The 18,210-nt window shown below is 36.0% G+C and overlaps 1 protein-coding gene across 1 annotated transcript; it reads right to left on the bottom strand.

The window, feature by feature from the left end:
- Nucleotides 1–3,309: 3,309 nt before the first annotated feature.
- On the bottom strand, nucleotides 3,310–4,026 carry LOC143590584 (uncharacterized; the record flags this gene model as incomplete). The annotated part of the gene is made up of 1 exon (XM_077071020.1): nucleotides 3,310–4,026. A coding segment is annotated over exon 1 (717 nt), but the record flags the coding sequence as incomplete, so codon positions are not given.
- Nucleotides 4,027–18,210: the final 14,184 nt, after the last annotated feature.

Here is an 18,210-nt window from a genome sequence, read left to right as displayed (position 1 = left end):
GTTTACTTTTTCTGATTTCAACCTCCTCTGTCTCAGATTGTTCCCGAGGTTCATCTCCAGTACTCTCATTTTGAATACTTTCCTCAACCGGTCTAGAATAGCTCGGTAAACATGTGAACTTATATTCAAACCATGATGCATCTTTTGCTTCTATTATGGTGCCATTGTTTATTCCGGGATTCTTGGAATCATGCACAAGAAATCGATATGCACCACCGGGAAGGTTATTTCCTATAAACACACAATCCACGGTTTTGGGTCCTATTAGTAGGCGTTTTTGTGGAGTCACCACTACCTTGGCTAGGCACCCCCACACTCGCAAGTATTTATATGGTGGTTTAATTCTCGTCCATAACTCATATGGAGTTAGATCTTTCTTCTTATTCGGTATCATGTTTAAGATATAATTAGCCGATAATATTGCTTCCCCCCCCCACATGTCCGGGCTTACCCCAGAACTTATCATCATGGCATTCATCATTTCTTTCAATGTTCGGTTCTTACGTTCCGCTATGCCATTTGATTGAGGGGAGTAAGGAGGCGTGACTTCATGTATGATTCCTTCTTTTTCACACAAGTCAATAAAAGGTGAAACATATCACCTCCTCGGTCACTCCTTACTCTTTTAATTTTTCGATTTATGATGTGCTTGAAGTAGTCAAATAATTATTAACTAAAAATAAGCTACTCTAGACACTAATTAATAATTCTAGACTCTTAAACTTAACTTAAACTACTAACCGGCAAGTGTACCGGTTGACTCTAGTACAACTAAGTAAGTCTGGATATCGAACCCACGAGACTCTATAAATTACGTATACTAGCTAATTAGACTCAACTACAAGATGTGACTATTTAATAATAATGTTTGAAGGGGGGTTTTAAACTAATTATTAATTAACTAAACCTAACCCTAATTAAATAAAATATAATAAACTATTAAAACACTTAGATTAACTCAGATGATGAAAATTACTACCTAGGCTAGAATCCCCAATGTCACGACAATCAATCAAATGGGAAACTTAAGTTATGGAACTGGGATCGTAAAATAGACCATTGACAGAAAACCCGAACAGGACCCTTGACCTTCAAGAAGACACCTATGGATTTCTAACAAGTTTTAAGACTCACCAGTTTTATAAATTAAACTTCCTTACGGTTATTTAATAATTTATGTCTAAGTATCTTTATGACTAAATCCTACCTTACAGCGCGGAAATCAAAGATAGTTAAGAAGACTCAATTGACTTAATAGACTAAGCTGACAATCAAACCTAGACGGACTCCTTACGAAGAACTAAATCTAGCAATCCTGACCAACAAAGATCTATCAATAACCTATCACCTTACAGCTTTCTAGGCTAGCAGGTCACTTTTATCTATTTAATTGATTTTATTGTTTCTATGATTTTAATGCATATCAATCATAAACTAGTCAAGAACACACAGTAAATGACCTAACAAAACCCTATCCTATGAAACAATCACCAAGGGTAATGTGAAACAATAAATACGAGTAAATAAAACCAATCAATCATACGCATCAATTAATTCAATCTCAACACTTTACTTAGAACATAAAATCCATAACGAAAAGAAATCCCAATCAAAATCAAACCGAACAAAGGTTCATCACGACCTAGGTAGTTTATGAAGTTTAGCCTAGCATCATATAGTCTAAATCAAACAAAGCAAATAAAACTGAAAACACGGTGAAATAATGAGAAACGAAAGATTAAAGGCGATAAAACCCGTAGTTTTCGATCTTGAACGTAAAGCTCTTCACCAGCTGTTCTCGTGCCTTCAAAATTACCAACAAACTCATAAAATAGCTCCAAGAACTCTCCAAAATAGTCCGGTGGCTTCAGGTTTTTTCAGGTTTAAGTTAAAGGTGTTTAAATAGCGAAAACAAGGCCCGACAATAAGCAAAAACGAAATAATTTTAGCCCAGTTGTGCCTAGGCGCCGCGCCTAGGCCTTTTTGCCTTTCCCCTAGGCGCAGCGCCGCGTGCTCCACCAAGGGGGCTGGTCAGACCGGCCCGGTCTGACCGGTTCTCTGTCCGGTTCCTTTCTGATGCGTTCCGGATCTCCGTTTCGGCTCGTTGTAGCTCGTTTTTCGCCCTTTTTAATCATGATATAATCCAGGAACCTACGAAACATAAAAACGTTAGTAGTATACAAATCTCGACTAAAAACGAACAAAAACTATTAAAATATTAATTAAAATATACATGGGAAACATAAATATTTAGCATTATATCAATTTAGTTGATTCTCAACTTCGGCTTTAAATAAGATAAACTTATCAATAGCATCGTCCTTACTCTTAAGTAAGTAAACATAGCAATATCTTGTACTATCATCAATGAACGTGATGAAGTACTTGTTCCCACCACGAGTAGGAATTGCTTTTAGATTACACACATCGGTGTGAATCATCTCGAGGGGTTCGGTAAATCGTTCAATCTTTTTGAATGACGATCTCGTTTGTTTTGCTTCGACGCAAGTTTCACATTTATTATTTGAGTCTTTATCGAATGTTGGTATGCATTTAAGTTTAATCAAAACGTCGAATGGAATTAAAATTAACATGACCTAGTCTACCATGCCAAACATTAGAAGACTCAAGCATATAAGCAGAACTAGTAGCATTCTCATTCATTTTGTTAAACACGGTTACATTCAACTTGAACATGCCATTAAGGGCATAGCCCTTACCAACATACACACCATTTTTGGTCAACACGACCTTATCAGACTCAATCACCATTTTGAACCCAAATTAGTTCAACTGCCACCCCGACACAAGGTTCTTACGAATTTCGGGAACATACAACACATTTGACAAAGTAAGTTCATTTCCTGAAGTCATCTTCAACACCACATTCCCCTCAACTTTGACTTCGGCCGTAGCGGAGTTTCCCATAAACACCTTTTCTCCATTAGTCACCTCTTTGAAGGTGCTAAAGAGACTTTTGTCAAAGCACACATGACGGGTAGCCCTCGTATCGACCCACCAATCTTTGTTATTTTGCCCAACCAAGTTAACTTCGGTGACCATTATCGAGAGGTCCGTGACCACCGCAACAAAGTTCTCAACCTCACGAACCATGTTAACTTGTCGAGCATTTTCTTTCTTTGGAAGCTTGCACTCATTGGCCCTATGGCCTTGCTTCCCACAATTATAACAAGTTCCTTGAAACTTCTTTTTCTTCCCAACTCCCCCCTTAGGACCAAGGTTGAAGCCTTTCCCATGATTTTTCTTTCCACCATTTTTACCCTTTGAAGATTGGCCATGTTCAACAACATTGGCCTTTGTTGTTCCGGGACCCTCAATTCTTTTTAGAACAATTTTGTTATCTTCTTCAATACGAAGACGAACAACAAGATCTTCAATGGTCATCTCCTTTCTCTTATGCTTGAGATATTTCTTGAAATCGACCCAACTTGGTGGTAGCTTCTCAATAATACAAGCAATTTGGAATGTCTCACTAAGCGACATCCCTTCCGCATGAATATCATGAAGAATAACTTGTAAATCTTGGACTTGACTCATAACAGTTTTCGAGTCTATCATTTTAAAGTCCAAGAACTTAGCCACCACGAATTTCTTAGTACTGGCATCTTCGGTTTTATATTTTGGGTCCAACGACTCCCATAAATCTTTGGCAGTCTTGGGCTTACAATACACATTATAAAGTGCATCAACCATGCCATTCAAGAAATAGTTCCGGCACAAGAAATCCGAATGATTCGAAGCCTGAACCGCGCTTAACAACAGCGCATCCGTTGCCTCTTCATCAACATGAGGAACGGTTTCAGTCAAGAACCTCGCGAGGTTCAAAGTGGTCAAATAAAAGAACATCTTTTGTTGCCACTGTTTGAAATTCACACCGGTGAACTTCTCCGGTTTCTCAGCATGAGACGTGACAGCAGTCGGCAACAGAGCAACCAAACCGGTTGTGACAGCAACGGCGTTAGTCACGATGGCAAAAACAGCAGCGCTCATGGGTTGGAATTCCATTCTGAAATGCAAAATACAAGAATAATAATAAGTAATCTGTTTAAGTTTGTTGGAGAACTTGTATTATAAATTCCAGAAAATTAACCGAAAATAAACTAAACAGAAAACCGGGCTTGTGTTTAACACAATTCCCTTAAACAGATTCTCGGTCTGTTCCCAGGGTACTCCGGTTCGAAACAGAATCGGTGCTCTGCCGGACTCGGACACTTTCCTGAAATGCAATCAGAAATAATACTGCTGTAGAGAAGTAGAAGAAGAAGTGTGTTTGATTTTGGTGTGTCTACAAATGAAGAATGGTCATGGTATTTATAACCAAAACTCATAACAGATAATCAATTCTGATTTATAGCCATTCAAGACTATTAAAGAATAATAATATTCCTATAATGACCACCATTAGTACATAATAGAAAACTGAATAGTAATAATCATAATCATTAATGGTATTGACCAGACCAACCGATTTGAATTTCAAAAACGAATTCAAAAAATCATCTCACGCGGGCTCGGGTTTTCAGAGTTGCATTCATTCGTGTCCGCGGGATGTGCGGGCACACACGAGTTCGATGGATTTCTAGTCTAGAAACCCAAATTTGCACCCCCCTGCGCGCACGTAGGACTTGTGGTAAAACATGTCATAAAGAATTCAAATGGGTGTAAGGTCACTACCTTATAAACCATTCATTATTTTGTTTCCAAACCGATGTGGGACAAACCTTTACCACTTCCTTCATTCACACACTTAAACTTCCAACAAGTATCACATTCTAGATGAGTTTCATTAATTAATGAATCAGTAACATCATATCACATAATTTTTCAAAATAAAAAAAATATTGTTGGGGCCGGTTACCACATAGCCATAAGCAAGAAATTCTGATTAAGAGTGGCCATAATTTTATGTGTAATTGCAAATTGCAGTAGAATAAAAGATGGAGTAATGTGCCATTTTCGTCCTTGTGGTTTGGCAAATAATGCGAATTTAGTACAAAAAGTTTATTTTTTGCATATGAACCCTTCACGTTTCTCAGTTCTTGCCAATTACATCCAAATCACTAACTCCATTAAATTTAATCGTTAAGTTATGGGTAGACATGTCTTTTCACCCTTTATTTATTATAATATTTACTTTAGTGAACTGTGGTTTTCATCCTTGTGGTTTATCCAAATATGTGGTTTTAGTCCAATAGTTTCAAGTTTGCAATTGTCGTATTTGTAGTTTCATTTAACTTGCAATCAAACCCGAATTTATTATTCTTGTTAATTTTGGCCGTTATCCATTTGTGTGCCCCTGACAACTAGTTTTGTCGTTTCTCTCCCTAAATAAACTTCAATCCTAATTCGCAAGCCTCCTCACGTAAGGTGCTGTGGTGTATTTGGGGAAAAAGGCAAAAAAAACAAGGAACAAAACTGCCCATCACGTGAAGGGCACACTGATGGGTTTAACGACCAGACTTTACGATATTATGGAATTCGGCTTTAATTTCAAATGAAATGAAACCATAGGGAAGAAAATTGTAAATTTGAAAGTAATGGACTAAAACTGCAGATTTGGATAAACTAGAGGGACGAAAACCACAGTTCACTAAAATAAGTATTATAATAAAGAAAGGGTGAAAAGACATGTCTACTCCTGACTTAACGATTAAATTTAACAGAGTTAGAAATTTTGGATGTATTTGGCAAAAACTGGGAAACGTGGAAGGTCTATATGTAAAAAATAAACTTTTTGGACTAAATTCGCATTATTTGCCAAATCACAAGGATTATATGCATTGCATGTATCACAATCTATATATGGCCAAATAAAATATTAGAATGCTATCAACTTATCGTACAAGCTTAATCTAACAATCTGTATAACTGTCTACCATAAATCCTACGTGTCGCTCTCACATCGCTCTCCACCCCTTTTAAAACTACCAGGTTTAATTATAAAATTCGCGGGTCATAACATTTGTTTCTCTTTCAGCTTTTCCTCAAACAAACATTCCTTTTTCGTAATGTTTTCGCTGCCATTCCTTAATCGAATCCGCTACTGCCACCGTCTCAATCTCTCATCACAAACCCTAGAACCCAAATCCACCAAGTATGTCTTTGCTCTTTTCGTTTATTCCAAACCCGCCCGTCATTATTTCCGGAAACCCAAATCTACTTATTGGCGAGCCTTAACAATACCTAACCATAGCATAGGCTTCTTCGCGTGTGATCGATTGTAAGCGACTTGAAACCTTATCATACAATTAAAATTCGTATTGATTCAATCATGCACGCCATGTGTTTGATTAAATGCTTAATTTAGATTGCTCCTGTTTGTTTCGGGTTAAAACATATTACTGACCAAAGTATGTTCGGGTTCTGAGCAAATTATGCTCCATCAAAACTGGTTATGACCAAAAATGGGTTTGGTTTAAAACGGATTCTAAGCAAAGTAGGCTTGGGTCAGAACGGGTTTTGAGTAATAGGTTCGGGTCAAAACGGTTGCTGAATTAAATTGTGGATTTAGAAGTTGATTTTGGATAGTAATTTATATGTGAATATTAGTTTGAGCAAGTATTGGTTTGTTAGCAATTACATGTTTAATATACAATATAAAACTTTAACAATTGGTATTGTTTAGTTGAAGAGTTACTTGGTTGAAATTTATGAAGAGGTTATAATATAGCATATAAAACAAAGAGAAAGTAAACGAGATTGTTATACTATTTGTAAAATGAAAAAAGAGTATTAATTTGGAACATAGGAAGAGACTGATATTTGTTTGGCTTTGGCTGATAGGATACGTTCACGTGACGAATACATATTTAAGCAATCGGGATGTATTTCGTTCTTTTGTTGTTGAAGAGGTCTAAGTCCGGTAAGCAATTGGAACCGCCGAAGATCGTTGTGTCGAAGAGACAAGTGGTGCCAGAGGTTGATGATGGTAAGAAGGAGGTTACAACATTCTTTGGACACAAACCGGAACGGCTGAAGGTTTCGCTAATGTGAATTATAATTTGAAAGTTAGGTTTAAAATTTTAAATTGATTTTTAATGTTTGAAGGATATGAAAAGACTGTGTTTAAAGCAGTTGATCCAGTGCTTTAACTGTATGAATTTGTTATTATTGTAATAATTGGATTGAATTAATATGCATGATGATTGTGATGCCGATGACGATGAGTACGTAGAGAAGTTAAATAAGGAGACTTATGCTTTCTTTCTACCTCGCTATGTAAGGTTTCATGTTTATTCATTTCTTTTTTACTGTATGTAGGAAATGTTTGACTAATTTAGATTACATATTCAAATAGATTTATTAGTACCTAGCAGGTGATTAATTGCATATTAACTTAATTTTGTATGATATTTTTGTTATGTAGATATGGAGATGGTGAGCCAACTAATTAATAACGCTGCAAGGTTTAACAAGTGGTTAGTGAGGTAAATTATAAATATTATCCGCATTGTAGTTTAAAGTTATGTTTTTAAGATCTAGGGTTTGATCTAGAATTTGTTTCTATTTGTGTAGAAAGATGATAAAGGAGTTTGGTAACAGGCAGTATGAGCATTTCAACAATGTAAATAACAATAATGACGGATAATAAATATCATGTTGATCGGGTGCAGGTACAACCTATTGCACAAGGTATAATGATGTTATTTATTTAAGAAAATTTTATTTTATATATATACATAAAGATATGTGTATTATTTTTAACTTGCATAATTAATAAACCATAAACTTACAATTTATTTATATTAAAATTTTGGGTTATACTTTTGGTTACAAGTTATATATATTAAAACTTGGGTTTTATTTTAAACGAGTTGGCAAGCAAGCTAATGACCCAGCTAAACAAGTCTAATGAGCCCAACTTACCATTTCTTGGGCTAAGCTCAACTACAACCGAGCAGGCTCGGTTAGTAAAAAACGAGCCAATTTTGAGCGAGCTTTAAGCAAGCCACATAGATTTTTGAATAACCCTACTTTCGAAATATCATCTCACTACTGAGTTTCTTTTTGACTTAAAATAAATCTTTTAAATTTATTTTATGCATGCAGAGGTTAAGATGCAAAGGTAATTACCATGCACTAAAATTTGTGCCCAAAATTCAAGAACCTCTTCATTGTTGATTAGAAGGATAAGAAAATACAAAGGTCCAGGGAACAAGTTAGATAAGCAACTATTAGGAAGCTTCATAACGAGTTTTTTTGGTTAAACGGGCCTGATATTAAAATAGAGAACCACTCAAGTATATTGCTTTGAACTTGAGATTTGAAGTTGGCATGGTTGCATACTGTCTATGTGAGTTTGGTGGTGGACAAGTTGAAAAAACCGAACTCCAAGCTTATCAATACGTTCACTTTTCGTTACTTATGCAACGGTTGAAACTGTCAAAGTGAGTAACATTCCTTCGCGTTTGTGTTGGGTACTAAAATGGGCTGGTTTGGTCGGGTCAGGTGAAGAGTAATTTTGGCATGAGCGGACATTTTTAAGTTCTCCTTCAAATATTGAACATAAGGATCATGGTTATGGATTGTAGGTTTGTTTCTGCAGAAGAACTAAGAAGATCAAGAATATAGTTGACACCAACATGTTACCTTCTTGAAAGATTGCAGAATGTAGATTATATAGCAGATATGTATTTTGCTTGAATGAGGATTTTTGGTGGTGTATATTTGGCTTTATCTATGTATATATGTGTGTCAACTGTTAGTGTGGCTTTGTGAGTTCTGCTATTTATTTCAAAATACTACTTTAGTTTGTGTTTGTCCACTATCTATTAATAATTTACGAGGTTTATTGATATCTTATCCTTTTTTGGCAATTTTCGTCTGTATCGATTAATTTGGTGCTCTAGCTTTCGGGTTGAAAGCTAACTGGTCTTGAGACTAAGTATTTGCGTTGATGTTATGTCTTTTATATAGATTATGGGTAGAGTAATGGTTGCATATAGCATGTTGTTTTCCGAATTTCATTGTTAAGCGTGCACATGTGGTCATTGTTTAACGATGGTAACTGATTTGGCCTTTTGCAGAAAAGAGTTTACTCGGCTTCAACTTCGGTTCCAATAAGTGGTAATTTTTTTGGTTTTGTTGATAACAAAACCGACTCGGAAAATTTGTTTAAAAAAACATTAATCCAAACCATTAGTTTTTTTATTAGGTTTTGTTATTATGGTTAGGTTAATTTTGTTACGAATAATGTTTTGGGTTCGGGTTTTGAAAAGAATATTAATCATGAAGTTGTTTTTGTATGTTGAAATCGCAGATTAAAACCCAATCTCAAACTCAAACTCCTAATGGTTCCTCAAACAGAATCAAACCAATCATCCACCGAATGTGGTTGAATGATAACCTTCTATCGTCTAGCATGTCACTTATATCCTCTATCGTCTAGCATGTCACGTATATTCGCCATTCACTTTATATCCGTTGTTAATACAAAGCTCGAATGGGCCTGCCTTCAGTTCAACCACATTACCAAAGCGTTGGCCATTCAAAAGTCAACCATTTACTAAAATGCTTTGCTGAAAAGAAAGCATTACGAAAAACTAAAGAAATACTAGCGGTTGAAACCGTCATCGAGTCAATTGCGGGTTAGTTGGAACTCAAGAAGAATATTAGACGAAGATTCAAAAGTTTAAATAAGACCTCAAGAGTGTTGAAAGAACTAGAGAGGAGAAAAACAACAATCCATGTTCATGTTCGTGTTTGTTTAGTTTGCCCTGACACCTTCTGACAAGAACATGTCATTCACGTTTACAAGACGAAAATATCATTTATAAGTTTGCTGCATTATGACTACAAAAAGAGTCAAGAACAATTATTAAGTAGGGTTAAAGAACGATTCTTGATTTTATATCTTCATTTGGATTTTTGAAGTATGTATTGCTTCCTAAGAATCTGTACATGTCTTGAGCAGGCACTTTTGCGAGAGCAAAATAACTTTATACACATGAGTCAACCGATTATGTACTTTGTGTCCTATTATATAGATGGTTGAGATTAGTAATACACGTGTGCACATTGTGTAGAACTTTCTCAAAATAACTGAATGAATGTATTTTTCACTTTTGCATAAAGTTATGGTAGATGTGTTGGTGCATTACTAAATGAAAAAATGACTCAAATGCAGATAGGTTCTTTCAAAAAGCCATTGATGAGGGTAAGATGTTTTATATCCATAAACATATTAATCTAAATTGAAAGACACCAAATGTCAATAAATATAATTAACATAAACAAAACTCGATTGAAAAATAATTACAAAATTATAATTACAAAATGATTAAAAACAAAAACTTAAATAAACCCGCATAACACGCGGACTAAAAACTAGTATATAATATTGACCTACCCCACCATTTTGGCTATGGATTGATATAAGATGGCCCACTGCACAATCGTTCATGCACCTTCTCAAATTCCTAGGTTGTACTAGGAATATATATATTCAGTTATTTATCCTATATATTAACAACTTGTGCTAAAATATTATTAATTGATTACCTCATTTGTTGCAAGTATTATTATTATTATCATTTTTAATGTTCCAACCCATAAGATCCTATAATCAGACCCCATGGGTGATCCGAGTGTAGGATTGACTAATTTTGTATGGACCAAAAGGAGGTACAGACATAGGGAAGTGATGGAACATATATGATGATCCGATGGGACATTTTCAAACAATTCGGCTTTCAATAGTAAACAAAACAGTTTCATGACTTTGTTTGTAGCAAGAAGACTAGTTTAACAAAGTCCATGGGTATGTAACATGTTTGGTAAAACTAGTGTAACAGCTTAGCTACCGTCGCATAATAATATTTTCTGATTTAGCTGGATGTATTATCATCACCTCACGGATTTGCTTTTGATTGTCCTGGTGAAGACTTTCCAGGAGGTTACCCATCATAATACCAATGCTACTTTCACCAGACCACGCTTAATTGTGGAAATTTTATCTCATTCACTACTATTAAGCGCCTAAAACGTGTTATGATGGTGATGTGTGCGTGCGCGTGCGGTTAAAATATAAGAGGTTGGATAATTTGCTTTTGCACAAGATCGTGTTTTAAATTTATAAAAGTGATTTCTACAAAGACTAAACACACACAAAATAAGTGTACCTGTCGTATATGTAGAATAGTATTGGTAAGAACCAAGTATCGATCCGTGGAAACAAATGTTTCTAATGATAAATCGTTGTTTTATTTTAATCGGAGGTTTTAATCATTTTGGGGTTAATTTTTGAACTTTTTATAAAATACAAATATTTATATGTAATATATAGGTGACCAAGACAAGAGATTCTAAACGAGTTGTTCAATTATGCGAAGGTTACCATCTAAGATCAAGAATCCACTCAATTTTAACATTGATAATTAATATTTAAACATGTGGTAAACTTGCCGTAGCAATATATGATAGATAGCTCCTTAAACCTTAAGTGAGCATCTTTGGCACTAAGAAGATAACATGCGCATTTTAAAGTCCACCCTTTCCTAATGTCATGCCATCTCAATGATGTCAATTTAAGTTGGCAAGTAGTTTCGTAAAGTAGAAAGATTAGGATTGACTTCGATTTCTCAAATACCAATTCTAACAACTTCGGGTGGTTGTAGTTTAGTCACACAACCTCCCCTTGGTTGATTTATGTAGGTTATAATTACACATTCCATTAACATGTGATTTCTTTAACTAGCATAATATCCTAAGCAAAGCCATTTTCAGATTACCAAGACTTAGAGAAATACATCATAACTTATATCTCATCATTTCTAAGTACAATATAAGGATCCATGTTTCGATAATGTATCAAAGTATTTCTATCTTTCAAGAACATGAATCGATCATGAACGATTGCCAATATAATTGACAACCACCAAATTTGAATTAATGATTTAAGATGGTGAAACATTTCTCATCAAAAGATAATTGTAATATAACCATGTACTTTACTAGACTACACCACATGTTTTGTATAATTATCAAGTAAAACAAAGCTTCTTCATAGATTCTAGATGGTAAAAGGAGTTTTGCTTATAATGATAAACATTAAGATGAATGATGATACCAAATACATGATTAAACTTAGAATGATCTAACCAAATGTAGATGAATCTTCCTTCTTAATGATGGTGATGATGGTTGATGATGATGGTTGATGGTGATGATCTCCAAGCCTTCAAACTCTTCACTAAACCTTCTATGTGAGTGTTAGTGTGTGTTTTTATAAGAGAGAATCGGATAGAAGTCTTTTCAAGGCAAACCAAATGAGTGCAACATGAGCCACTATTTATAGGCATTCTGGATGGTGAGGCACGGCCCCGTGCTTGATGAGCACGCCCCCGTGCATTTTTAAGACATGTGCCAGATTTGTTTTGTCTTTTCTGTGACGTGGCCACGGCCCCGTGCTTTTTAGTGACATGTGCTAATTCTTTTTGTCGTTTCTGGAAGGTAAGCACGACCCCGTGCTTCCTGAGGCACGTCCCCGTGCATTTTAGTGACATGTGCTAATTCTTTTTGTCGTTTCTGAAAGGTGAGCACGGCACCGTGCTTCCAAAAGCATAGCCCCGTGTTTCCTGAAAGCACATCCCCGTGTTTTCAAAAGCACAGCCCCATGTTTCCTGAAAGCACAGCCCCATGTTTCCTGAAGCACAGCCCCATGTTTTGCTGTTTTCTTTGGTTTTTCTTTGGCTTTTCATTCGTTTCTTCGTTTGAGGCTTGGATTCACCTGAAAATACATTTTAACACGATAAGTAGTTATTTTAACTATATTATACGATAAAAGTTGCAGTTTTTAGAGATTATTTGATGCTAAAAAGATGTTTATTTTTATATACATCAGATGGGGAAGACATCCAACTCCTTATAAAGAAGGCTTAGTTCTCCTCCCCAACTGACGTGGAATGTCACAATCTAAGATGGTAAGGATAGTTATGCATGTAGTATGAAAGTACGAAAGTACGATGGTATGAAAGAATGTATGTATGAATGTATTAATGTACGAAAGAAAGGTAACAGGTAAAGTATATAATATGTATCTTCGGATGCACATATGAAAGTAAGTGTATGAATGTATGTTGCCTGATTAACTAGAACTCACTCAGCATACCTGACTTTTAATATGCACGCAGGTGAGTAGGATGAGACAGCTGGCTTGAAGAGGGACACATGACAGAGGTAAAGAAGCTGGCATCTGAAGACTTAGTTAATAATGTTTGAACTAAAAGACATGTTATATATTGTTTTAATTTAAGACTTATGTAATGAATGGTTGACAGCTATCTATTCCTGCGAAAAGTTTTAATTAACTCTGATAATTAGAACTGTGTTTACGAGTAAATCTAACGTCAAAGTAGGGCACCGGGACAGGAGCCTTACAAGTTGGTATTAGAGCATAGTTCGAGAGAATAAGCATCCTACATGCTTAGACTCGAACAGAGAAAGCCTGTGTCACCCAAGTAAGCAAAGAAAAGGTGAAGTATATGATTAAATTCGTGTATAATGTAAGAATTGTTGGTGAGCAATTTTTATAGTTTTGAACAATAAGTATATAAAAGATGAAATCCACAACTCGTATATGGAAAAATAGTAAATAGTTTGAGACACTTTTCTATATGGTAACAACCAAATATACTCGGATAATAGTTGCCCCATGCTACTAGCACGGGGCTAAAGTAGTTAGGGGTGCGTATGATCATACTTAATAGTTTCATAGAGGCCAACCCGCCTAAAGCAATAAACATATAGCATGTAATCATGTAAAACATATAACACCAAATCAAGCATTTATTTAAGTAACATATACTAAAGAGTTTGTGGATTGAGACACAAGTATAAATCATTTGAGTTTAAATAAGTATGAAATGCCACCCTCAAAACGTAAGATGGAAAACAGGGGATGAAAAAGTACTAACGTTAACTAAATAACTTGAAAGATTAATTCGTGAAATATCGGAGATCGGTTTAACGAGCAAGGCCTAGATTAAACGGGTCTTAAGTTAGTAGGTAGCCTTGAAAAAGGTTTAAAGTAAAATATATGACAAATAAAGTAAATAAATAAACTTAAGGGCTTAAAATATAAATATTTGAGAAATTAAGGACATGTTTCTTGAAAATAAGTTTACCCGAAACCGGGTATTGGTATTCCATTCATTAATATTACTCAACCTATGTTAAGTAACAATATGGGTTATAATGAACTATTGCAAAACCCTTTGTTATATAAATACCAAAACGAGGTTTTAATCGAGTGTTCGGATTTCCGATTCGAGTCTTGATAATTTACCAAACTCCAAGTCAATTTTCCAAAGTGATAAATGTTATAAGATAACTCAATAAAAATCAAAAGACTTAACCAAGTATATAGTTCTATTGTGAAGAACTTTAACGTCCGTTAAACGAGTATTTGGTTTTACCGGTCCAAACTTGTTATAAGATCAAGTTGGATTCCGACACACCAATTATGTTGAGAAAATAATTTAAAATCCGTTTAAAATACATTCTTGAAGAAAAAGATGAGTTTCGATGGCCCAAAACACACTTGTGTGTCTTAAGCGAGTGAACTCGGTTTAGTTCGGTTTTGTTTCAGTCCTTGACTCGGAATAATACCGAGGATGGTTGCCACATACCCAAAAACCATAGAACTATAAAAATGATTTTAGAAGTTATAATATTCAAATCTTACATAAACATGTTTATTTAACTATTTAAAACAAAACTAGTAAACAAGAGTTCGGTTTTGGTTCGGTTCTCAGCTCGGGATAAAAACTGAGGCTAGTGACTTCACACCCAATACCTTGGAACTCATTTAACATGAATTAGAAACTAAACTACTTATACTTTAAACAAGACTAATAAGCATTAAAGGAAATATAGTATAATCAAGGACTATAATGAGTCCTCCATGTAGCATTGTCTTGTAGCGTATCACCTCAACCGACCATGGCCGGAGAAGGTGAAAGCTGAAGGTAAACAAGGGGTGCATATTATATATATGTTGTACCACAATATTCAATTACTAAGTAACAAAACAAAATTAAAGAATAGTTCTTGTTTGATTATTAAGAAACCTTGAAAAGATATAGTTGTGTTCTTTGTTTGGGAGAGAAAAGAAGTGGATGAACAGGGTTGAAATGAAGAAGATAAGCTTGTTTATATAGGGTAATGGTCAAGGTTTATTTCTATGTTTTATTTCAAGACTTTCATGAGTTTTGTTTGGTTAAACAAGTCAACAAAGCAACAAAACAACAATAAATCGAACTTGGATCTGCAGACATGGCTAGGCGTCGCGCGACCAGCCTAGCCTCCCTGTCCACGCCGCGCGGAGTGCTAGGGGGGGCAGGTTTGGTTGTTTGGCAGCTTTAGTCCATGCAGTTCGTTTCGAGGTGTTTTAAGCGTTTTAGAAGCATTTTAAAACCCGTAAAAGGTGTTTTCAAAATCCGACAAGTGTGAAATGATTATGTAACATAAAAACCCATTATTTTATATTATCAAAATATCCGGGTTACAAATCGGGTCGGTTTACAGTTCAAACAAGTTATCCAAAATTGACGAATGTCACAATATCGCAAGCAGCAGCCCTAACATCAGCAGCCTCAATTGTGTAACAGCTCAGCTACCACCGCACCATAATATTATCCGCTTTGGCCGGGACGTACCACTATCGCCTCACGGATTTGCTTTTGGTTGCCCAGGTGGTCACCTATCCTCATACTTCTCCCACATGAGCACGCTTAAATATGGAATTCTCCTCTCATCCACTACAATTAAGCGCCCAAAACGCGTTATGATAGGGACGGTATCCACCTTCTTATAAAGAAGGCTTAGTTCTCATTCCCAAACGATGTGGGATGTCACAATCCACCCCTTTTAAGGGTCCAGCGTCCTCGCGGGACCTAGCATTACCGGTCCGGCCTTGGCTTTGATACCATCTGTAACAGCCCAGCTACCACCATACCATAATATTGTTCGCTTTGGCCGAGATGTACCACCATCGCCTCACGGATTTGCTTTTGGTTGCCCAGGTGGTCACTCATCCTCATACTTATCCCACTTGAGCACGCTTAACTGTGGATGTCTCCTCTCATCCACTACCATTAAGTGCCCAAAACGCGTTATGATGGGGAAGGTATCCACCTCCTTATAAAGAAGGCTTAGTTCTCCTTTCCAACCGATGTGGGATGTCACAAATTGCAGTCTTATCCATTCCCTTTTTTGCAGCCTCAACATCAGCAGCGTATTCCTCTTCTTCATCATTTTCAGCATCATCTTCTAAAGGATGACCATTATTATATAAGTATCTCTCCATCTTATTAAGATTTGTTGTTATGTAGTTAACTGCAGGTGTTGTGACGGGAGCCCCCAAATGGACTATATTTTTTTTGGAACTCATCTGTGTAAAGCATCACAAGTAAGGTGATGAGACTGTTTTATTGATCGTTGATATCTTTCCAGTCTTCCTTTGTCGTCTTCAAGTTTTTAATCACATAGCTGCACCATGCCATATTTGGAATATCTAAGAGTGTCTCGATTGCGATGATGAATCGTTGGTTGACTGTTGTTGATTTTGTCATAAATCCAATACATGTGTTGAACAACACAAGGAAATTAATCTTAAACAAGTCACCAACTTCATGATCTTCAGCCAATTTCTCTCTCACATATTTTATACTTATTCTTGCAGTCGGGAATTGATTTTTGAACAGATCTGTAGTTACATCATCCTCCAATCTTGGTCTACTCTTGTCTAAAACTAGTAATTTACCCGTTGGTATTTGTCACACCCTCAAAATCCACTAACGGAGTTTTACCGTCAGAGGGTGTGAACTAACAGGATCGGAATCATTAGTTATAATCAAACCATAAGTAAAGTTTAAAACCACGAAAACATTTAAGTGTAAATAAGTGCGGAAGCGTAAAACCATAAACCAAGTGTCGCGTCACGCAGGACGACTTAAAACCCAATTAATAATAACAGTTTAAAAATGAGTTTGCATAAACATAAGCGTTCAAAGTAATGCATGATCCTATACCGCGCGCCCACCTCGGCTACCTGAGAATAACATACTAAAAGTGTCAACACGGGGTTGGTGAGTTCACAAGTTTATATCAATAAAACGTTTACGTTTGCGTTTTGCGTTTTGCGTTACTAGATAGTGATAAATCAATTATATATCTATAGGTAGCTAGCCTATAAAGCAAGTATTACTAAGTGTTCGACACCGAAGCTGACTGTTTATCATGTGCCTTGCCACCAGGTCTATCCCGACCATGGTAATGTGTTAGCCAACATTACACCCACTCGACCTCCAGTCGAGCTTAGCGTTGGGTGGGGTTTGTCAAACCCAGTAGTACTACTCAACAGTGACTCGCTATTATCCAATACTAAACGGTTCGATGTGTGAAGGACTTCGGTTATTTCGTTTGCCACGTAGCCTTTACAAGTGATATATAATAAATAACAAAATCTAAAGCGTTTCGGAGTATGTATTCTCCCCCAAGTGAAAAACGTTTTAAAAGAGTTAAAAGGGGAACGTGAAACTCACTGTTTGCGAAGAATTCCAAAAACAAGTCACCCAAGTGATGCGCGTCGCAGAAAACCCTCGCTAGCATTCTAAAACAACAAGGAGATTTTCTAAGTGTTGGAACTATTATCGAGTCTCTAGACTCGGCACATAATACCTATGCACAAGATACGTTTCGTGTTTCGTTTGTGGATCGTGTGTGACTTAACAAATACATTTGTGATACTTTACATGTGTGAACAACTACTTACGTGTCAAGTGTTGATAGTGTACATTACTAGCAATTATTCCCCACAAGGGCAATTTGGTCAAAACATAACAATTATCTAGCAATTAGCATGTTTCATGTATTTTCACAAAGTTCAGCAGCTAGTTTCATCAAGACAGAATTCTACTTGAAAGATTACTCTATTCAACAGATCATAGCATCTCAATTAATTCACCAAAAATCGTCACAAAAACATACATGAGTTAGGTTTCCAGAACGTATTTTATTGTATTTTTATTCCACATAGATTTCTCACAATGATCAAAATATTACAGCAAACTCACAGCAGTCAAAATCATGCGCAACAGAATGTTATTTGTTATTCCCGTTAAATGAAAAATCCAACTAATGCAAGACCAATTGGGTTAGGTTCTTAACTCAACAAGTTAGCTTCCAGAA

This window comes from Bidens hawaiensis, unplaced genomic scaffold (genome assembly GCF_021521415.1).
Source record: "Bidens hawaiensis isolate Kalapana, Puna unplaced genomic scaffold, B.hawaiensis_p1.1 tig00038673_1, whole genome shotgun sequence".
In the NCBI taxonomy this organism is placed as follows: Eukaryota; Viridiplantae; Streptophyta; class Magnoliopsida; order Asterales; family Asteraceae; genus Bidens; species Bidens hawaiensis.
This window is presented reverse-complemented; position numbering and strand designations above follow the sequence as displayed.